This window comes from Salmo salar, chromosome ssa23 (assembly GCF_905237065.1).
Source record: "Salmo salar chromosome ssa23, Ssal_v3.1, whole genome shotgun sequence".
In the NCBI taxonomy this organism is placed as follows: domain Eukaryota; kingdom Metazoa; phylum Chordata; class Actinopteri; order Salmoniformes; family Salmonidae; genus Salmo; species Salmo salar.
The window spans coordinates 8444592-8466405 of NC_059464.1; the positions used below are offsets into that span (position 1 = coordinate 8444592).

General features: G+C 45.1%; 1 protein-coding gene across 2 annotated transcripts in view; it reads left to right on the forward strand.

The window, feature by feature from the left end:
* LOC106584023 (low-density lipoprotein receptor-related protein 8) overlaps positions 1-21814 on the forward strand; it is a 263488-nt gene that overhangs the window by 122581 nt on the left and 119093 nt on the right. For both annotated transcript variants that reach the window (XM_014168792.2, XM_014168793.2), the window contains exon 3: positions 3729-3851. In XM_014168792.2, coding sequence (XP_014024267.1) covers positions 3729-3851 — 123 coding nt within the window. The remainder of the gene's footprint in view (positions 1-3728; positions 3852-21814) is intronic.

Here is a 21814-nt window from a genome sequence, read left to right on the forward strand (position 1 = left end):
AGCTCAAGTGACTTTCAACATCTCACCGTCATAGGATGCCACCTTTCCAACAAGTCAGTTCGTCAAATATCTGATCTGCTAGAGCTGCACCGGTCAACTGTAAGTGTTGTTATTGGGAAGTGGAAACGTCTAGGAGGAACAACGGCTCAGCCACGACGTGGTAAGCCACACAAGCTCACAGAACAAGACATCTGAGTGCTGAAGCGCGTAGCTCATAAAAATCGTCCTCAGTTGCAACACTCACTACTGAGTTCCAAACTGCCTCTGGAAGCAATGTCAGCAGAAGAACTGTTTGACGGGAGCTTCATGAAATGGGTTTCCATGGCTGAGCAGCCGCACACAAGCCTAAGATCACCATCCGTAATGCAAAGCGTTGGCTGGAGTGGTGTTGAGCTCGCCACCATTGGACTCTGGAGCAGTGGAAACAAGTTCTCTGGAGTGCTTAATCACGCTTCTCCATCTAGCAGTCCGACGGACAAATCTGGGTTTGGCGGATGCCAGTAGAACGCTATCTGCTCCAATGCATAGTGCCAAGTGTAAGGTTTGGTGGAGGAGGAATAATAGTCTGGGGCTGTTTTTCATGGTTCGGGCTAGGCCCCTTAGTTCCATTGAAGGGAAATTTTAACGCTACAGTAGCCTTATAAACATATACATCTTTAAAATGTTTTTTTTTTTAAAGTTGAATTCAATAATATATTTGTACCACTGTAGATGCTGTTTTTTTTATTTACAGTAGTTATGTACAGCTGGAGGCATTTTGAAAACATGTTTCAAACTTGTTTTTCACAAGTGTTTGAACTCTGCAAACAATGTGATATTCTAGATGATTCTGGGCTTCCAACTTTGTGGCAACAGTTTGGTGCAGGCCCTTTCCTGTTTCAGCATGACAATGCCCCCGTGCACTAAGCGATGTCCATACAGAAATGGTTTGTCGAGATCCGTGTGGAAGAACTTGACTGGCCAAGACCTCAACCCCATCAAACACCTTTGGGATGAATTGGAACGCTGGCTGCGAGCCAGGCCGAATCGGCCAACATCAGTGCCCGACCTCACTAATGCTCTTGTGGCTGAATGGAAGCAAGTCCCCATAGCAATGTTCTATCTTCTAGTGGAAAGCCTTCCCAGAAGAGTGGAGGCTGTTATAGCAGCAAAGTTGGCACCAACTCCATATTAAAACCCATGATTTTGGAATGAGACTTTCAATGAGTGTCCACATACTTTTGGTCATGTATGTGTGGAGTGGGAGACTGGCTGGGGAGATGGAAGGGAGTTAGATGAATTCCCAGATAAAATAATAGGAGACTGGAGGGGATTTGTGTTCAGTGACACACTCGCATGATATTGCAATCACTAACACACACACACGCGTGCGCATACACACACCGGGAGGGGATTTGTTGAGTCTACAGGGATGTGTAATTCCATTACACAGGACCTCTGTGGATGTAGCTTCCTCCTCTGCAATCTCACAGCCATGTACTTGGGAGTTTTCTTTTTAACTGCTTGAAAATTGTATTCTAGAATCTGGGTGTTTTTTGTTGTAGCCATCGGGAAAATACTTCTACTTGATGTCCCATTATAATGGAGACTCTTGTCCTCATCCATTAGAAGATGTTGGTAGGACTTTTAGGTACTTCCCCATTGTGTTGCTCAAATGTACGTAGTTCGTTCCTTGAGCTGTTCTAGTCTGTTAACGTTCATGGGTCATTCCATGAAATGAGTGCCTTTTGCGTACCTTTGATATTGTAAGTAGAAATTGTGCACCAATATTGAATTGTAAAAGCCCGTTATGTCAAATGAGGTTCCCCTTTAACGAAAGGAGAATTCGATCATTCAAAATTCAGCATTTTGACATGTCCCTCCGTCAACCCTGTGTTACTTCTAGGAAGATTTTAACCTACTTAACGTTTCACTACCATGTGATTAGCGATTCATTTACGTCTGTCCCTCATTTTAAGGTCAACCATGTTATGTGAACTGGACTCTCACTTTAATATGGTGAAACGATTCTTATTTTGATTTTTTTTTTCAAAAGAAGCTTTGAATGTCTAATAAAAGCAGGTGAGCTGTTTCTAGTCTTTTTGGCCATTTTCTGGTGTTTTGTGGTGGAAAACTGAGTTGAGTATAACCCTGCTAACCATAGATACACAAGCCTAGAAATGTTTGAACAAAAATTAAAATAAATAAGCTTACATTCAATTGCCACGACAAGCATCCGTTCCCCCTGTCACAAGGCGATGTATGGCTGATTTAAGAAGAAACTCTGTTACTGTCAACCCTTTTACTTTATTTGCCACTTAATAGGCACTTACTATAGCCATTTTGTAATTTCACGTCTTGAGTTGGTAAAACTAGTTTTTTTTATGTGCTCATTATGACAGAATGTTCAAATTAGGTGAAATCAAACGTTTTTTTGGGACTAACTTACACTTCTCAAGAAGCACCGAATTGGTGGAATGACCCTATTATGTAATGTTTCATGTTTATTGTGGACCCTAGGAAGAGTAGCTGCTGCTTTCGCAACAGCTGGTGGGGATCCTAATAAAATACCAATTACCAAATGTATTAGGAGGTGTATTAGGAGTTGTTTGTGACTTCTCTGTACTTTCCAGCATGTCAGGCAGTAACCTAGCAGGTAATGACGCGAGTGCTGTCAGGTGTAATAGTCCGAATCCGGCACGTTTTGTTTCACTACACTATCTTCCTGTTGTGTTATGAGTCCCTGGGGGGGGGGCATCATTCATATGCAGTGATTTCAACCCCCCAGTCTGGCCACCCAAGGTAGGCTACATCACATAAACAATAGGCTAACACGCCTCTAGTCTACTCAGCCAGACTGGGCTAGGCCGCAGCAATCATCACACTCCACTACAGTGATTCTGACTAGTGCTACAGTACAATAACCTACATTAGATGTAGTCAATGTAGTTGACATTTTTAGGCTAAAATCTTTAGCCTAACTAGCCTCTCTCCATCCAGGCAAGACCCCTAGCGATCCCCCTCACACTCCACTGCAGTGATTCTGACTAGCCTAGCACTCCACTAATTTACATTTTAGGCTAGTGCCGTCCCGTGGGCACAACACTGTTTAAACCAAGGCATGTAAATGAGGAAGAGAACAGGACAGTTAGTCCCGCTGTGTGTTGTTCATCAGGCAAGCGGAGCGAGGCATTGTTCTCTCTCTCACATGAGGTGAGTGCTTTCTCTTGTTCAGAACTCTCCCGGTCAAGAAGAAGGAGCTTTAGCTCCCCCTGTGACACACTCAAACGCTCCAATTTTCCCCGGGCTGCTCCGCTCTGCTCGGAGAGAGTGACTGGAGAATGGGGTTAGATGGGTTATGAGACTGGTCATCTAACAACAGTCTGCCCTTGCTGCAATCTCTGGGCACTGAGACAAATGGACAGGTTTGGGAGGGTATTTGTAAAGTGGGGGTAAATGAACTGAAGCTTGCATCTGGCCACGTTTTGTGCAGTTTGCTTATTAGATAGTGGACCTGATTGTAAACCCGACCTCGAGGTTTTCATAATTTGTTCAAAGCGAGACACCATTTCACTTAGCTTGAGTTGTGTATTTGACAGAATACTAATCTGATCTCTCTCTCTCTCCTTCCCTGTCTCTCTCTCTCTCTCTCTCTCTCTCTCTCTCTCCTTCCCTATCTCTCTCTCTCTCTCTCTCTCTCTCTCTCTCCTTCCCTATCTCTCTCTCTCTGTCTCTCTCTCTCTGAGCAGCAAAGAAGACATGTGCCACCACAGACTTTGCGTGTGAGAACGGCCAGTGTGTTCCCCAGCGGTGGCGCTGTGACGGGGAGCCGGAGTGTGCCGACGGATCAGACGAGGCCGACGCTACATGCAGTGAGTTCAGACGTTCTCTTTCCCGTACTGTGGTGTAGATGTGTATGGAGGAATGGGTGCGTGTCGGTACAAGAACAACAAAAAACAAATGGGCCTTCAGGACACCTCTAACACATTCACATGCCCACGCCACACACCACACACATCCTGGCATCCAGAGGAACATTGCCTCCAGCTCAGTGGCAAATGAGGTACGAGGAAGCTGCGGGTTGGAAAACCAAATCAGCCAGCCGGCAGCCCACAGTGTGTTTTCTCCTCATCTCCGTTCCAGAGCAGTGAGCCCGATCTGCATTGTGGGTACCTTATTTAGCCCTGTCACGTTTGAACCGCTGTACCGCCAATTCCCGCCTCATTTCTAAAAATGAACGTGTTTCCTTCCCTTACCTCTGGAAATCAGATTGATGTTTTCTGTGTTTTTTTTCACAGAGCTTTTTTTCACCAAAGACACACAGCCAGCACATCCCTCCAACCAGCAGAACAAACCCTGTCCACTTCCATCTGTCTGAGTCTCACACACACGGCCAACTGACCCTACTGTACTTCTGTGCCCCCCTGTCACACTCACACAGATCTGAGGTCAGCTCTAAACCCTGTTCCGCTACCCTCACATCCTGCTTATTAATTACCCAGGATTCACTGCGGGCTGCACTCCATTTTTTCATAATTGCCACCAGCATATGACCTGTGTACCGGGGCAGCGTTTGAAAACAAGCACCAGGAGGCATGTTCACACATCGCTGTGTATTACTTTTTAACGCAGCCGTAATGACTTAGCCCTGGCCATTGATCAAGCAATCCACGGGCATTACTGTACAGAGACAACCGTGAGATTGCAGCCATTTCTTTATAGCCATAACTTACCTGCCATTACTGAGGGACGGCGGCATTATGCTAAACTCTATGGCTATAGGAGGAGAGTCATAGAGCTGTTATATACTCATATCGGAAAGTATTCAGACCCCTTGACTTTTCCCACATTTTGTTACAGCCTGATCCTAAAATGTCTTCTCATCAATCTACACACAATACCCCATAGTGATAAAGCGAAAACAGGTTTTTAGAAATGTTTGCAAAAGTATTAAAAATAAAAAACACAAATACCTTATTTACATAAGTATTCAGACACTTTCCTATGAGACTCGAAATTGAGATCAGGTGCATCCTGTTTCCATTGATCATCTTTGAGATGTTTCTACAACTTGATTGGAGTCCACCTGTGGTAAATCCAATTGATTTGATATGATTTGGAAAGGCACACACCTGTCTATGTAAGGTCCCACAGTTGACAGTGCATGTCAGGAGAAAAATCAAGGCATGCGGTCGAAAATAATTGTCCATAGAGCTCCGAGACAGGATTGTGTCGAGGCATATATCTGGGGAAGGGTACCACAAAATGTCTGCAGCATTGAAGATCCCCAAGAACACAGTGGCCTCCATCATTTTTAAATGGAAGAAGTTTGGAACCACCAAGACTTACTGGAGCTGGCCGTCCGGCCAAACGGAACAATCGGGGGAGAAGGGTCATGGAGGTGACCAAGAAGACAATGGTCACTCTGACAGAGCTCCAGTGTTCCTCTGTGGAGATGGGAGAACCTTCCAGAAAGACAAGCATCTCTGCAGCATTCCACCAATCAGGCCTTTATGGTAGAGTGGCCAGACGGAAGCCATTCCTCAGTAAAAGGCACATGACAGCCCGCTTGGAGTTTGCTGGAAGGCACCTAAAGACTCTCAGACCATGAGAAACAAGATTCTCCGGTCTGATGAAACCAAGATTGAACTCTTTGGTCTGAATGACAAGCGTCAAATCTGGAGGAAACCTGGCGCCATCCCTACGGTGAAGCATGGTGGTGGCAGCATCATGTTGTGGGGATGTTTTTCAGCGGCAGGGACTGGGAGACTCGTCAGGATCGAGGCAAAGATGAACGGAGCAAAGTACAGAGAGATCCTTGATGAAAACCTGCTCTAGAGTGGGGTGAAGATTCACCTTCCAAAAGGACAATGACCCTAAGCACACAGCCAAGACAACGCAGGAGTGGCTTTGGGTCAAGTCTATGAATGTCCTTGAGTGGCCCAGATGGACTTGAACCCAATCGAACATCTCTGGAGAGATCTGAAGAGAAAATTAGGCTCCCGAGCGGCGCAGTGGTCTAAGGCACTGCATTTCAGTGCAAGAGGCGTCACTGCAGTCCCTGGTTTGAATCCAGGCTGCATCACATCAGGCCGTGATTGGTAGGCCCATAGGGTGGCGCACAATTGGCCCAGCGTCGTCCGGGTTTGGCTGTCATTGTAAATAAGAGTTTTTTCTTAACTGTCTTACCTAGTTAAATATATGTTACATTTAAAATCCGCTCATGAAGATGATCCATGAGACAGTTATTAACCCCAACTGTACATGCAATGGGCTTTTGGGGGTTGTTGTTGAGTTGCGGTATTGTGCTGGTTCAAATGGCCAAAAAAAATGGCATACACAGGCAGATGTCTCTCTCATTGCCAGTTCATCTCCCCTTGGCTCTGCTCGTTCCTACCGTACTGTATAGTAGGACTTCTGTATGGGCGGCCAACACAACAGCAGCTGCAAGCAATTTTCAGAAGCAATATGGAGGAAAAAGCGGTGCTGGCAATGGTGTAGTGTCAAGATCTGACACACTGGAGAAAGGGTGACCTTGGGCTGCTGTTTGGAGGGCCTGCCATGTGTGTGTGTGTGTGTGTGTGTGTGTGTGTGTGTGTGTGTGTGTGTGTGTGTGTGTGTGTGTGTGTGTGTGTGTGTGTGTGTGTGTGTGAGATGGCGGGTTGCAGTCTCACCCTGAGTGTGTATTTGATTAGACATCGGTGACTCGGGCAGGCTCAGAGATTGTTCTAAGGAGAGAAGCCACCAAGAGGTTGAGAACACAACACACAGACACTATGCTAGACAGGTACAACCCTGAGAGAAGGGGTCTGTCTGGGTGACAAACAGAGCACACACTGCACCGCAAGCAATGTGTTTGTGCGTGAATGTGCATGGCTTTGTAGCTCTGGACTCTGCTGAGAGGTTAAATGGGTTTTGGAGAGGTGAGGGCCATGTGTAGCAGAGTGGAGGTCTCCTGTGGGTGTTTTTTAAAGGAAGCTACAGGTGAGGAACTGCTCAACACCTACTGTAGAAACATACACACATGCGCACACTCACACACACGCGCACACACACACACACACACTAGCTGACTCTGCTGAGAATGAGGGAAAGCTGCAGCAATCAAGACTTTGTATCGACCTCAGCTCCCATGTCAAATTAGTGTTGTCTCTAGAACCCCTCTCTAGCAGCGTATCCATCCACTGAAAGGCCGTGCTCTTGTCTCCTTCAGCATATCCATCCACTCTTCCCCACTGTGCGAGGTCCATAGATAACAGGGGTTCTCAGAGCTAGATAAATCAGACTAATAACTCAGAAGATGGCTCCGACAGATGGCTCCGACAGACATGGCATCTTAGCTAGCTCCTAAGCAACTTTGCAGTATAATTTTTTGGGGTGTATCATTTCATTATTATCCCATTTTTATTTATTTATTTTTCATTTAAAAAATGTACCCCCCTTTTCTCCCCAATTTTGTCATATCCAATTGGTAGTTACAGTCTTGTCCCATCGCTGCAACTCCCGTACGGACTCGGGAGAGGCGAAGGTTGAGAACCGTGCATCCTCCGAAACACAACCCCGCCAAGCCACACTGCTTCTTGACACACTGCTCACTTAACCCGAAAGTCAGCCGCACCAATGTGTCTGAGGAAACACTGTACACCTGGCGACCATGTCAGTGTGCATGCGTGGAGGGCCGGGCGCTAGAGCGCAATGAGACAAGGACATCCCGGCCGGCCAAACCCTCCCCTAACCTGGACGACACAGGGCCAATGATGCGTCACCTCATGGGTCTCCTGGTCATGGCCAGCTGCGACACAGCCCGGTATCAAACCGGGGTCTGTAGTAACGGGAGGCCCACGCCCAGAAAGTTTTTTGTTTTATTACATACAGCCGGAAATAACTTTTGGATATCAGAGAGGCGGTAACTCACCAGCATTAAGTCCAGGAATACGACTTTCCTGAAATGGATCCTTTGTTTGTACCCCCAAGGCAATTGAACTTATTCCAGAGGCTGCTCCAAGACGCCGCCGGCGGAAAAGAGGTATTCGGAATGGACTTCTAGTCCGACACCATCCACCGCTTCCGAGTATATTACTCGCTAATGTTCAGTAACTCTGGACAATAAAGTAGACGAGCTCAGGGTGAGGATCTCCTTCCAGAGAGACATCAGGGACTGTAGCATACTCTGTTTCACGGAATCATGGCTCTCTTGGGATATACTGTCTCCACCCATACAGCCAGCTGGGTTCTCAGTACATTGTACAGACAGGAATAAAGAACTCTCCGCAAGAAGAAAGGCAGTGGTGAATGTTTCATGACTAACTATTCATGGTGTGAATGTGATAACATACAGAAACTCAAGTCCTTTTGTTCACCTGACCAAGAATACCTCACAATCAAATGCCGACCGTATTACATCCCAAGAGAATTGTCTTCGGTTATTGTCACAGCCGTGTATACTTCCCCTCAAGCCGATACCACGACGGCACTCAAGGAACTACACTGGACTTTATGCAAACAGGAACCACATATCCTGAGGACGCATTTATTGTAGCTGGGGATTTTAACAAAGCAACACATTTTAGGAAAGTGCTACTGAAGTTCTATCAACACATTGACTGTAGTGTAGAAAAACACTCGACCACTGCTACTCCCCCTTTCGGGATGCCTACAAGGCCTTCCCCCACCCTCCCTTTGGAAAATCAGATCACGACTCCATTTTGCTCCTCCCTTCCTATAGGCAGAAACTCAAACAGGAAGTACCCGTGCTAAGGTCTGTTCAACGTTGGTCTGACCCATTGGAATCCATGCTTCAAGATTGTTTTGATCACGCGAACTGGGTAGCCTCTGAGAATAACGTTGACGTATACAAGGACACGGTGACTGAGTTCATCAGGAAATTTATAGGGGATGTTGTTCCCACTGTGACTATTAAAACCTACCCAAGCCAGAAACCGTGAATGGATGGCAGCATTCACACAAAACTGAAAGCGCGAACCACCACATTTAACCATGGCAAGGTGACTGGGAATATAGTTGAATACAAACAATGCAGTTATTCGCTCCGTAAGGCAATCAAACCGGCAAAACGCGTCATTACAGAGACAAAGTGGAGTCGCAATTCAACAGCTCAGACACGAGACGTATGTGGCAGGGTCTACAGCCAATCACGGATTACAAAGGGAAAACCAGCCATGACGTGGACTCCGACGTCTTGCTCCCGTACAAGCTAATCACCTTCTTCGCCCACTTTGAGGATAACACAGCACCACCGTCGCGGCCCGCTACTAAGGACTGTGGGTTTTCCTTCTCTGTTGCCCCTTATCCCAGTCTGCTGTCCCCACTTGCTTCAAGATGTCCACCATTGTTCCTGTACCCAAGAAAGTAAAGGTAACTGAACTAAATGACTATTGCCCATAGCACTCACCTCTGTCATCATGAAGTGCTTTGAGAGGCTATTTAAGGATCATATCAACTTTACCTTACCTGACACCCTAGACCCACTTCAATTTGCTTACTGACCCAATAGATCCATAGACGATGGAATCTCCATTGCACTGCACACTGCCCTATCCCATCTGGACCTATGTAAGAATGCTGTTCATTGATTATAGCTCAGCCTTCAACACCATAGTACCCTCCAAGCTCATCATTAAGCTCGGGGCCCTGGGTCTGAACCCTGCCCTGTGCAACTGGGTCCTGGACCTCCTGACGGGCCACCCCAGGTGGTGAAGGTAGGAAAAAAATACCTCCACTTCGCTGATTCTCAACACAGGGGCCCCACAAGGGTACGTGCTCAGCCCCCTCCTTTACTCCCTGTTCACCCATGACTGTGTGGCCACGCACACCTCCAACTCAATCATCAAGTTTGCAGAGGACACAACAGTAGGCCTGATTACCAACAATGACGAGACAGCCTACAGGGAGGAGGTGAGGGCTCTGGCGGAGTGATGCCAGGAAAATAACCTCTCCCTCAATGTCAACAAAACGAAGGAGCTGATCGTGGACTTCAGGAAACAGCAGAGGGAGTAAGCCCCTTTCCATATTGACGGGACCACAGTGGAGAAGGTGAAAGCTTCAAGTTCCTCGGCATACACATCACTGACTGTCTGAAATGGTCCACCCACACAGACAGTGTGGTGAAGAAGGAGCAACATCGCCTCTTCAAACTCAGGAAGCTGAAGAAATGTGGCTTGGCCGCTTAGACCCTCACAAACTTTTACAGATGCGCAATTGAGAGCATCCTGTTGGGCTGTGTCAACGACTGGTACGGCAACTGCACCGCAGGGGTCTCCAGAGGGTGGTGCGGTCTGCCCAACGCATCACCGGGGGCACTCTGCCACTTTAATAATGTTTACATACTGCTTTACTCATCTCATATGTACAGTCGTGGCCAAAGGTTTGAGAATGAAACAAATATAAATTTTCACAATGTCTGCTGCCTCAGTTTGTATGATGGCAATTTGCATATACTCCAGAATGTTATGAAGAGTGATCAGATGAATTGCAATTCATTGCAAAGTCCCTCTTTGCCATGCAAATAAACTGAATCCCCCAAAAAACATTTCTACTGCATTTCAGCCCTGCCACAAAAGGATCAGATGACATCATGTCAGTGATTCTCTCGTTAACACAGGTGTGAGTGTTGACGAGGACAAGGCTGGAGATCACTCTGTCATGCTGATTGAATTTGAATAACAGACTGGACGCTTCAAAAGGAGGGTGGTGCTTGGAATCATTGTTCTTTTTTTGTCAACCATGGTTACCTGAAAGGAAACACGTGCTGTCATCATTGCTTTGCACAAAAAGGGCTTCACAGGCAAGGATATTGCTGCCAGTAAGATTGCACCTAAATCAACCATTTATCGGATCATCAAGAACTTCAAGGAGAGCGGTTCAATTGTTGTGAAGAAGGCTTCAGGCCGCCCAAGAAAGTCCAGCAAGCACCAGGACCATCTCCTAAAGTTGATTCAGCTGCGGGTTCGGGGCACCACCAGTACACAGCTTGCTCAGGAATGGAAGCAGGCCTGTGTGAGTGCATCTGCACGCACAGTGAGGCGAAGACTTTTGAAGGATGGCCTGGTGTCAAGAAGGGCAGCAAAGAAGTCACTTCTCTCCTGGAAAAACATCAGGGACAGACTGATATTCTGCAAAAGGTACAGGGATTGGACTGCTGAGGACTGGGGTAAAGTCATTTTCTCTGATGAATCCCCTTTCCGATTGTTTGGGGCAACCGGAAAAAAAGCTTGTACGGAGAAGACAAGGTGAGCGCTACCATCAGTCCTGTGTCATGCTAACAGTAAAGCATCCTGAGACCATTCATGTGTGGGGTTGCTTCTCAGCCAAGGGAGTGGGCTCACTCACAATTTTGCCTAAGAACACAGCCATGAATAAAGAATGGTACCAACACATCCTCCGAGAGCAACTTCTCCCAACCATCCAGGAACAGTTTGGTGATGAACAATGCCTTTTCCAGCATGATGGAGCACCTTGCCATAAGGCAAAAGTGATAACTAAGTGGCTCGGGGAACAAAACATCGATATGTTGGGTCCATGGCCAGGAAACTACCCAGACCTTAATCCCATTGAGAACTTGTGGTCAATCCTCAAGAGGCGGGTGGACAAACAAAAACCCACAAATTCTGACAAACTCCAAGCATTGATTATGCAAGAATGGGCTGCCATCAGTCAGGATGTGGCCCGAAGTTAATTGACAACATGCCAGGGCAGATTGCAGAGGTCTTGAAAAAGAAGGGTTAACACTGCAAATATTGACTCTGCATCAACTTCATGTAATTGTCAATAAAAGCCTTTGACACTCATGAAATGCTTGTAATTATACTTCAGTATTCCATAGTAACATCTGACAAAAATATCTAAAGACACTACTGCACCGTTGGAGCTAGAAACACAAGCATTTCGCTACACCCACAATAACATCTGTGAAATATGTGTTTGTGACCAATACAATGTGATTTTATTTTATTTATATTCTCCCAGTTTTCCGAATCCATAGAACCTGACATCCAAAGCAAAGACAGAGCTGAAAAGCGTTTTGATCTCTAGATTTGTTTTTATTCAATATTCTTTACTGCAAAAAATAACCCACATTGTCACTTTAGTTTTACCTTATTTTGGAAAGATGAAATTCAAAGCATTATCGAAGATACATTCATATATTCGGTTGCTAGACTGTTATTTGGGTAGGCCAAGGACTAGTGTGATCGACAGCAGAGCAGTGCCCATGGTGTTTAGCATTCAGAGGAAGGTAAATCTCTGAGGAGTTTCATCTGATTACTGGACTTCTCATTAAGACTTGTTATCTCTAATCAAGGTTGAATCACTGGGATACATTTTCAAAGGTTTCACACATTGTGTGGTGTGTGTTTGTGTGCTTGTGTTTTTATGCATGTGTATGTGCATGTGCTCATCCCTCCTCAAGCCATCATCCCTCTCCTCCGCTGCTCAAATCTCTCCTCCATCTCCCTTTCCTGATTCACTCTCTCAGCTTTGATTAGTTTGCAATTAACATTCCACCTTCACTCCTCTGCTTCCCTCATCCTCCCACCCATCCTTGCCATCCGTCCGCCATGCGCGCCCTCCCCACTGATTCCCAGTCAGTTTAATAATGCATCTGATTGAATTTATTTCCCAGTGAAGGAATCAATGTGTGGCCCCTGAGGCCTCTGGCATCCGATTAAGTAGGGCCCTCAGACAGTTCGTCAGGAGCGGACCCTAATTACAAATGTGAAAAATAAACTAGCCTGGTAGGTATTTTAAAGAAAACTACTCTTTCAGAGTAAGGGGGTTGATAGGTGGGTGAGCGGCTGGGTGGATGTGTTTGGGGTTAACCCCTTAGGTGCAATACGGGTGAGGGTTGTGAGATTTGCAGGAGAGTTGTAGGAGCTACTGTGGTAGTGGTTGTCTCCTTAGAAATGGGCTTGCCTTTGTGTTGATGTTGTGTTGATTTTGAACAGGAAGTTTAGGGATGAATCTGGTCACTCAGTACATTTATAAAACACAGTTTGGAAGATAAATACAGACGCAATAGTAAAAGTTTAACGTGTAGAGCAGAGCCCCTGTTCATATTAACCGACTTTGTTGTAAAACCTTGTTGTCTTGACTGTCTCAAGTGTCATTTATCCTCCATCTTAATGTTCCCACACTCCCTCTCTTCTTCTGCTCTATCTATTTTCTCAATCCCTCAGACATGCAGTCAACCCACGTAGTAACCTCTTAACCCACGTAGTAACCTCTTAAAGTCCTGCAAACCAGAATTGGTCCTTCAAACAAAGTTTATAGACAGAGAATGTTTTCAGAGTGGGAATTCAAATTATTCAGCTCTTGTTTGAGGTGACGTGTGTAATCCGTTGTTGTTACAAAGTCATTGAAACCGCCACGATAATAAACATATTATCGGGAGTTGTATACCCTGACTGTTCAGCCATTGTTATTTAGCTGTTTAGTCCTTGTCTTGATGTTGAAACATACTGTACTCCATAGCTGGCCTAAACGGTTTAGCTGTACTCTAGCATTGCAGCTCAGCTTTCTCTCTCTCTCTCTCAATTCAGTTCAATTCAATTCAAAGGGCTTTATTGGTATGGGAAACATATGTTTACATTGCCCAAGCAAGTGAAATAGATAATAAACAAAAGTGAAACAATCTATTTCTCTCTCATCTCTCTCTCGGTATCAGTTCCACTACTTCCTCTGTAGCATGGTGTCGGTAACCTTGTCAGTTCAATGGAGCCCTGGCAGGGAGACAATAGATGGGAAGGTATTATAGCGCTGTGCAAGAGTAGTGCTATAGTTAATTATTCTGAATATGAGGGAAGGTTCTAGTCAGATGCTCCGTCCGGACGGCTTCAATTTCATGCTCCAGGCTGTGGAGCTGCAGGGATAATTTCCCATGTGGCCGACTTTCCGCTAGAAGTCAACGGCCTCCTTGTTGCCTCTCTCAGTAAGCCCCCCTCCCCCTCCCTAGCTCTCGCCACTAGGGTTGCCCCCAACTCAGTACAGGCATCAGTGCCTCACTTCTGGCTGATTGTGCCAAGGTGCGAGCGTCAGCGTAGGCGTTTTAATGTGAATACTTTGCCTAAAGAAAGTATTCACACCCCTTGACTTTTTTCATATTTTGTTGTGTTACAAAGTAGGATTAATTGTCTTTTTGTTTTATTAATTGAAAATTAAACACTAATATATTTTGATTAGATAAGTATTTAACCCCCTAGGTCAATACGTGTTAGAATCACCTTTGGCAGCGATTACAGAGTCTTTCTGGGTACGTTTCTGAAAGCTTTACAAACCTGGATTGTACAATATTTCCCATTATTCTTTTTAAAATCATTTCAACTTTGTTTGTTTATCATTGCTAGACAGCCATTTTCTAGTCTTGCCATTGATTTTCAAGTCAAAACTGTAACTAGGCAACTCAGGAACATTCAATGTCATCTTGGTACAGTAAGCAACTCCAGTGTATATTTGGCCTTGTGTTTTAGGTTATTGTGCTGCTGAAAGGTGGATTTGTCTCCCAGTGTCTGGAAAGCAGACTGATCCCAGCTTTCCTCTAGGACTTTGCCTGTGGTTAGCTCTATTCCTTGTCTTTTTATCTTAAACAACTCCCTTGTCCTTGCCGATGACAAGCATACCCATAACATAATGCAGCCACCACCATGCTTGAAAATACAAAGAGTGGTACTCAGTAATGTGTTGTATTGGATTTCCCCCAAATGTAATGTAATCAAGTCAAGTTTTATTAGTTACATGCGCCGAATACAACAGGTGTAGACCTTACAGTGACATTCTTACTTACGAGCCCCTAACCAACAATGCAGTTAAAAAGAAAATATGAAGAAGAATAAGAAATAAAAGTAACAGATAATTAAAGAAAAGCAGCAAAATATCAATAGCGAGACTATATACAGGGGGGCACCGGTACAGAGTCAATGTGCGGGGTCACCGGTTAGTTGAGGTAAAATGTACATGTAGGTAGAGTTATTAAAGTGACTATGCATAGATGATAACAACGGGGGGTCGTCAATGCCAATAGTCTGGGTGGCCATTTGATTAGATGTTCAGGAGTGATGACTTGGGGGTAGAAGCTGTTTAGAAGCCTCTTGAACCTAGACTTGGTGCTCCGGTACCGCTTGCTGTGCGGTAGCAGAGAGAACAGTCTATGACTAGGGTGGCTGGAGTCTTTGAGAATTTTTAGGGCCTTCCTCTGACACCGCCTGGTATAGAGGTCCTGGATGGCAGGAAGCTTGGCCCCAGTGATGTACTGGGCCGTATGCACTTCCCTCTGTAGTGCCTTGCGGTCGGAGGCCGAGCAGTTGCCATACCAGGCAGTGATGCAACCAGTCAGGATGCTGTCAATGGTGCAGCTGTAGAACATTTTGAGGATCTGAGGGCCCATGCCAAATCTTTTCAGTCTCCTGAGGGGGAATAGGTTTTGTCGTGCCCTCTTCACAACTGTCTTGGTGTGCTTGGACCATGTTAGTTTGTTGGTGATGTGGACACCAAGGAACTTGAAGCTCTCAACCTGCGCCACTACAGCCCCGTTGATGACAGTGGGGGGCGAGCTTGGTCCTCTTTTTCCTGTAGTCCACAATCATCTCCTTTGTCTTGATCACGTTGAGGGAGAGGTTGTTGTCCTGGCACCACATGGCCAGGTCTTTGACCTCCTCCCTATAGGCTGTCTCGCCGTTGTCGGTAATCAGGCCAACCACTGTTGTTTCATCGGCAAACTTAATGATGGTATTGGAGTCGTGCCTGGCCGTGCAGTCATGAGTGATCAGGGAGTACAGGAGGGGACTGAGCACGCACCCCTGAGGGACCCCTGTGTTGAGGATTAGCATGGCAAATGTGTTGTTACCTACCCTTACCACCTGGGGGTGGCCTGTCAGGAAGTCCATGATCTAGTTACAGAAGGAGGTGTTTAATCCCAGGGTCCTTAGTTTGTTGATGAGCTTTGAGGGCACTATGGTCTTGAGCTGTAGTCAACGCTGAGCTGCAGTCAATGAATAGCATTCTCACATAAGTGTTCCTTTTGTCCAGGTGGGAGAGGGCAGTGTGGAGTGCAATAGAGATTGCATCATCTGTGGATCTGTTAGGGCGGTACGCAAATTGGAGTGGGTCTAAGGTTTCTGGGATAATGGTGTTGATGTGAGCCATTACCAGCCTTTCAAAGCACCTCATGGCTACAGACATGAGTGCTACGGGTCGGTAGTCTTTTAGGAAGGTTACCTTAGTGTTCTTGGGCACAGGGACTATGGTGGTCTGCTTAAAACATCTTGGTATTACAGACGTGGACAGGGAGAGGTTAAAAATGTCAGTGAAGACAATTGCCAGTTGGTCAGCGCATGCTCGCAGTACACGTCCTGGTAATCCGTCTGGCCCTGAGGCCTTGTGAATGTTGACCTGTTTAAAGGTCTTACTCACATCGTCTGTGGGGAGCGTGATCACACAGTCATCCGGAACAGCTGGTCCTCTTTTACATGTTTCAGTGTTATTTGCCTCAAAGCGAGCATAGAAGTAGTTTAGCTTATCTGGTAGGCTCGTGTCACTGGGCAGCTCTCGGCTGTGCTTTCATTTGTAGTTTGTAATGGTTTGCATCCCTGCCACATCCGACAAGCGTCAGAGCCATTGTAGTACAATTCTATCTTAGTCCTGTATTGACGCCTTGCCAGTTTGATTGTTCGTCGGAGGGCATAGCGGGATTTCTTATAAGCTTCCGGGTTAGAGTCCCCCTCCTTGAAAGCAGCAGTGTGGATGTTGCCTATAATCTATGGCTTCTGGTAGGTGTATGTTCGTACATTCACTGTTGGGACAACATCATTGATTCACTTATTGATGAAGCCAATGACTGATGCGTTGTATTCCTCAATGCCATCGGAGGAATACATATTCCAGTCTGTGCTAGCAAAACAATCCTGTAGCTTAGCATCTGCTTCATCTGACCACTTTTTTATTGATCGAGTCACTGGTGCTTCCTGCTTTAATTTTTGCTTGTAAGCAGGAATCAGGAGGATAGAATTATGGTCAGATTTGCCAAATGGAGTGCGAGGGAGAGCTTTGCATGCGTCTCTGTCTGTGGAGTAAAGGTGGTCCAGAGTTTTTTTCCCCCTGGTTGTACATTTAAGATGCTGATAGAAATTTGGTAAGACGGATTTAAGTTTCCCTGCATTAAAGTCCCCGGCTACTATGAGCGCCACCTCTGGGTGAGCGTTTTCTTGTTTGCTTACAGCTCATTCAGTGCGGTCTTAGTGCCATCATCAGTCTGTGGTGGTATGTAGACAGCTATGAAAAATACAGATGAAAACTCTCTTGGTAGATAGTGTGGTCTACAGCTTATCATGAAATACTCTTCCTCAGGCGAGCAAAACCTCGAGACTTCCTTAGATATCGTGCAACAGCTGTTATTTACAAAAATACATAGTCCGCCACCCCTTGTCTTACCAGACACTGCTGTTCTATCCTGCCGACACAGCATTTTACCGGCCAGCTGTATGTTGATAGTGCCGTCGTTTCAGCCATGACTCCGTGAAGCATAAGATATTGCAGTTTTGAATGTCCCGTTGGTAGTTTAATCTTCCGCGTAGGTCATCGATTTTATTTTCCAAAAATGGCACGTTTGCTAGTAGAATGTACGGAAGTGGGGGTTTATTCGATCGCCTACGAATTCTCAGAAGACATCCCGCCCTCTGGCCCCTTTTTCTCCTCCTTCTCTTCTCTTCACGCAAATGATGGCGACCTGGGCCTGTTCCCGGGAAAGCAGTATATCATTCACATCGGGCTCGTCGGACTCGTTAAAAGAAGAAAAGGATTCTGCCAGTCCATGGTGAGTAATTGCAGTTCTGATGTCCAGAAGGTTTTTTCGGTCATAAGAGACGGTAGCAGCAACATTATGTACAAAATAAGTAAAAAAATAAGTTACAAACAATGCAAAGAAAATTTTTTGGGACATTTTAGAAATACGTAAAATGTCAGCCTTGTTCTCCGGCGCCATCTTTTCTTTTTGCTTTGTATTCAGGACAAAAAGTTAATTTCTTTGCCACATTTTTTGCAGTATTACTTTAGTGCCTTATTGCAAACAGGACTCATGTTTTGGAATATTTTTATTTTGTACAGGCTTCCTTCTTTTCACTTTGTCATTTAGGTTTGTATTGTGGAGTAACTACAATGTTGTTGATTCATCTTCAGTTTTCTCCGATCACAGCCATTTCAACAAGCTCTCACAGTCAAACGTCAGAATTAGACGTTCATCCATGTTTCTCGAATGTCAAAATTCAAAGTTGTCCCAAACATCAAATTTCAAAGTGTTTGAAGTTAAGTTCAAGCATTCACTCCAAAGTTTTAAGGTTAGGTTTGAATTTACGCATTCATTTAGAAATGTTAAGGTTAGGCATTAAATGCAAATGGTGAATGTAAGGTTTAAGGCTTAAAACAAACATAAATAATAAAAAATAAAACTTTCTATCGCCAGATATGAACATGCCATATTTTGCACCAGAGGGAGATGCTCCAAACGTGTTTAAGGTTAAGAAGAGAAGAGAGAAAGGAAGAGGAGAGGACAGGAGAGGAGAGAACGAGAAGAGGGGAGAGTTCACTGGTGGATCTAGAAAAAGTCTATGTGCTATTTGGAGTTTAGCACTCATTGTCCTTCTTAGACATTGTCACTTCCTCTCATGTCAACACTGCGAGGCGTGAGGAGAGGCGAGGCGAGTTGTATCTTCGTGACTTCCTTAGTGTTTCCATGTGTGTTTAACAGACAGAGTTTGTGACAAACAACAAACTGAGGGAGATCACTCATGTCTCTCTCTCTCTCTCTCTCTCTCTCTCTCTCTCTCTGTTTGTCTTTCTTTTGCCTGACTTCCTCTTGACTTGCCACTTACTCTGATGTGATTGGCTGGGTCGGTCGTGCAGCTAGCTGAGTTGTGTCATGCGGTGGTTCGCCCCCATTCTAATTTGAAACACTGTGAACGCTGTGATCTGGACCTCTGCTTGGCTGGATTCGAACACTGATTTGTAACTCTGGGTCTAAACTGATTGATGTTACTGACGGGTCTTTTTTTCCGTCTTCTGTTCTGTTCTACAGGGCTGAGGCATGAGGCTGGGGCTGCCAGACCTGGGTTCAAAAATGATTTAAAACAATTTCAAACACTTTAGCTGGGCTTGATTGAGCTTGCCCGGCTAAATTGACTAATAGAATAGTTGCAAAAGTGCAAACTCCCCATCAGGCAGGCTAAAGCAAATGCTGAAAGTATTTGAAAAATGTCAAATAGTATTTGAACCCAGGTGAGAGACAGCGGCAATACAGCTTCAGGAAGAAATGAGATTGTGTCCTGCTGCTTACTGTTTTGGACTGAGGGTCAGGGGGCAGCTCTCTCTAGGCCGGGATAATTGATGTTGCCCCAGACACAGCAGCGCACGCATGCACACACACACACACACACACACACACACACACACACACACACACACACACACACACACACACACACACACACTGGCACACACACTGGCACACACACTGGCACACACACACACACACAAACACACACTGCTTGCCTCTAGAAGCGTATGCATCGATTTGGTTTGTGTGTTTTAAGACAACAGTCATAAATAATTGAACAGATAACCCAGAAAGTGTACCCCTTAGAGTCAATGACTGTGCCCCTGCGGGAATCTAATTATCATAATACAAATTCACCATCAAAATCTGTCGGTTTAAAATATGAGACATCACAAAAATGGATCTTGTCATGAAAACTTCTGTAGTGTATGAACGGTTTGGCCTACAAACGTTCTATGGAAAGATGAGATTCTCACGAACATGATGGTGTTCTCCGTTTTGCTCTACAACCCCCACAAGTATCACAGGACTCGGTAGCGCCGATCTGCCAACTTCTGTCTGTAGAATCCAATCAGTTTTGGCTACATGCTACTGTGACCCCTACATGCTACTGTGAAAGGTGAGACTCTCACGAACATGTCGGTTATTTTGCTGTAGCCCACAAGCCTCACAAGACTCGTCCGAAGGTAGCCCGGTACCAGTTTAAAAAATGAATGGAAGTATACAGTGCATTTGGAAAGTATTCAAACCCCTTGACTTTTTCCACATTTTGCTACGTTACAGCCTTATTCTAAATGGATGAAATTATTGTTCTCCTCATCAATCTACACACAATACCCCATCACGACAAAGCAAAAACAGGTATTTAGACATTTTTGATGATTTATAAAAGAAAACAAACTGATACCTTATTTATATAAGTATTCTCACCCTTTGCAATGAGACTCGAAATTGAGCTCAGGTGCATCCTGTTTCCATTGATCATCCTTGAGAAGTTTCCCAAGTTGATTGGAGTCCACCTGTGGCAAATTCAATTTATTGGACATGATTTGAAAAGGCACACACCTGTTTATATAAGGTCCAACAGTTGACAGTGCATGTTAGAGCAAAAACCAAGCCATGAGGTCGAAGGTATTGTCTGTATAGCTCCGAGACAGGATTGTATCTAGGCACAGATCTGGGGAAGGGTACCAAAAAATGTCTGCAACATTGAAGGTCCCAAGAACACATTCTTAAATTAAAGAAGTTTGGAATCACCAAGATTTTTCTTAGAGCTGGCTGCCCGGCCAAACTGAGCAATCGTGGGAGAAGGGCCTTTGTCAACGAAGAACCCGATGGTCACTCTGACAGAGCTCCAGAGTTCCTCTGTGGAGATGGAAGAACCTTCCAGAAGGACAACCATCACTCCACCAATCAGGCCTTTATGGTAGTGGCCAGACGGAAGCCACTCCTCAGTAAAAGACACATGACAGCCGGGTTAGAGTTTGGCAAAAGGCACATAAAGGACACTCAGACCATGAAAAACAAGATTCTCTGGTCTGATGAAAACAAAATGTAACACTTTGGCCTGAATGCCAAGCGTCACGTCTGGAAGAAACCAGGCACCATCCCTGCGGTGAAGCGTGGTGGTGGCAGCATCATGCTGTGAGTATGTTTTTCAGCGGTAGGGACTGGGAGACTAGTCAGGATTGGGGTAAAATGAACGGAGAAAAGTACAGTGAGATGCTGATGAAAACGTGCTCCAGAGTGCTCAGGACCTGACTGGGGCGAAGGTTCACCTTCAAGCAGGACAACGACCCTAAGCACACAGCCAAGAGAATGCAGGATTGGCTTCAGGACAAGTCTCTGAATGTCCTTGAGTGGCCCAGCCAGAGCCCGGACTTGAACCCGATCAAACATCTCCTGATCAAACACCTGAAAAAAGCAGTGCAACAACGCTCCCCATCCAACCTGACAGAGCTTGAGAGGATCTGCAGAGAAGAATGGGAGAAACTCTCCAAATACAGGTGTGCCAAGCTTGTAGCGTCATACTCAAGAAGACTCAAAGCTGTAACCACTGCCAAAGGTGCTTCAACAAAGTACTGAGTAAAGGGTCTGCATACTTATGTAATTGTGATATTTCAGTTTTTTATTTGTTATACATTTGCTAACATTTCTAAAAAACTGTTTTTGCTTTGTCGTTATGGGGTATTGTGTGTATATTCATGAGGAAAAAACTATTTAATTCCTGTTAGAATAAGGCTGTAACGTAACAAAATGTGGAAAAAGTCAAGAGGTCTGAATACTTTCCAAATGCACTTTAAATGGAAGTAGTTTAGTGCCTAAAAGGGGGTTAAATACTGTATGTATAAAAAAAAGATGTCTTAATCTTTCACATTTTTCTTAGATATAGTACAGACATGTCAAAACAAACTTTCCTTCGATTTTTTTGGGGGGGGGCTTATCTGTTTGTATGAATCTGTTATTCAATATGTTTCTAGGGGCTAATAGCAATAAGGC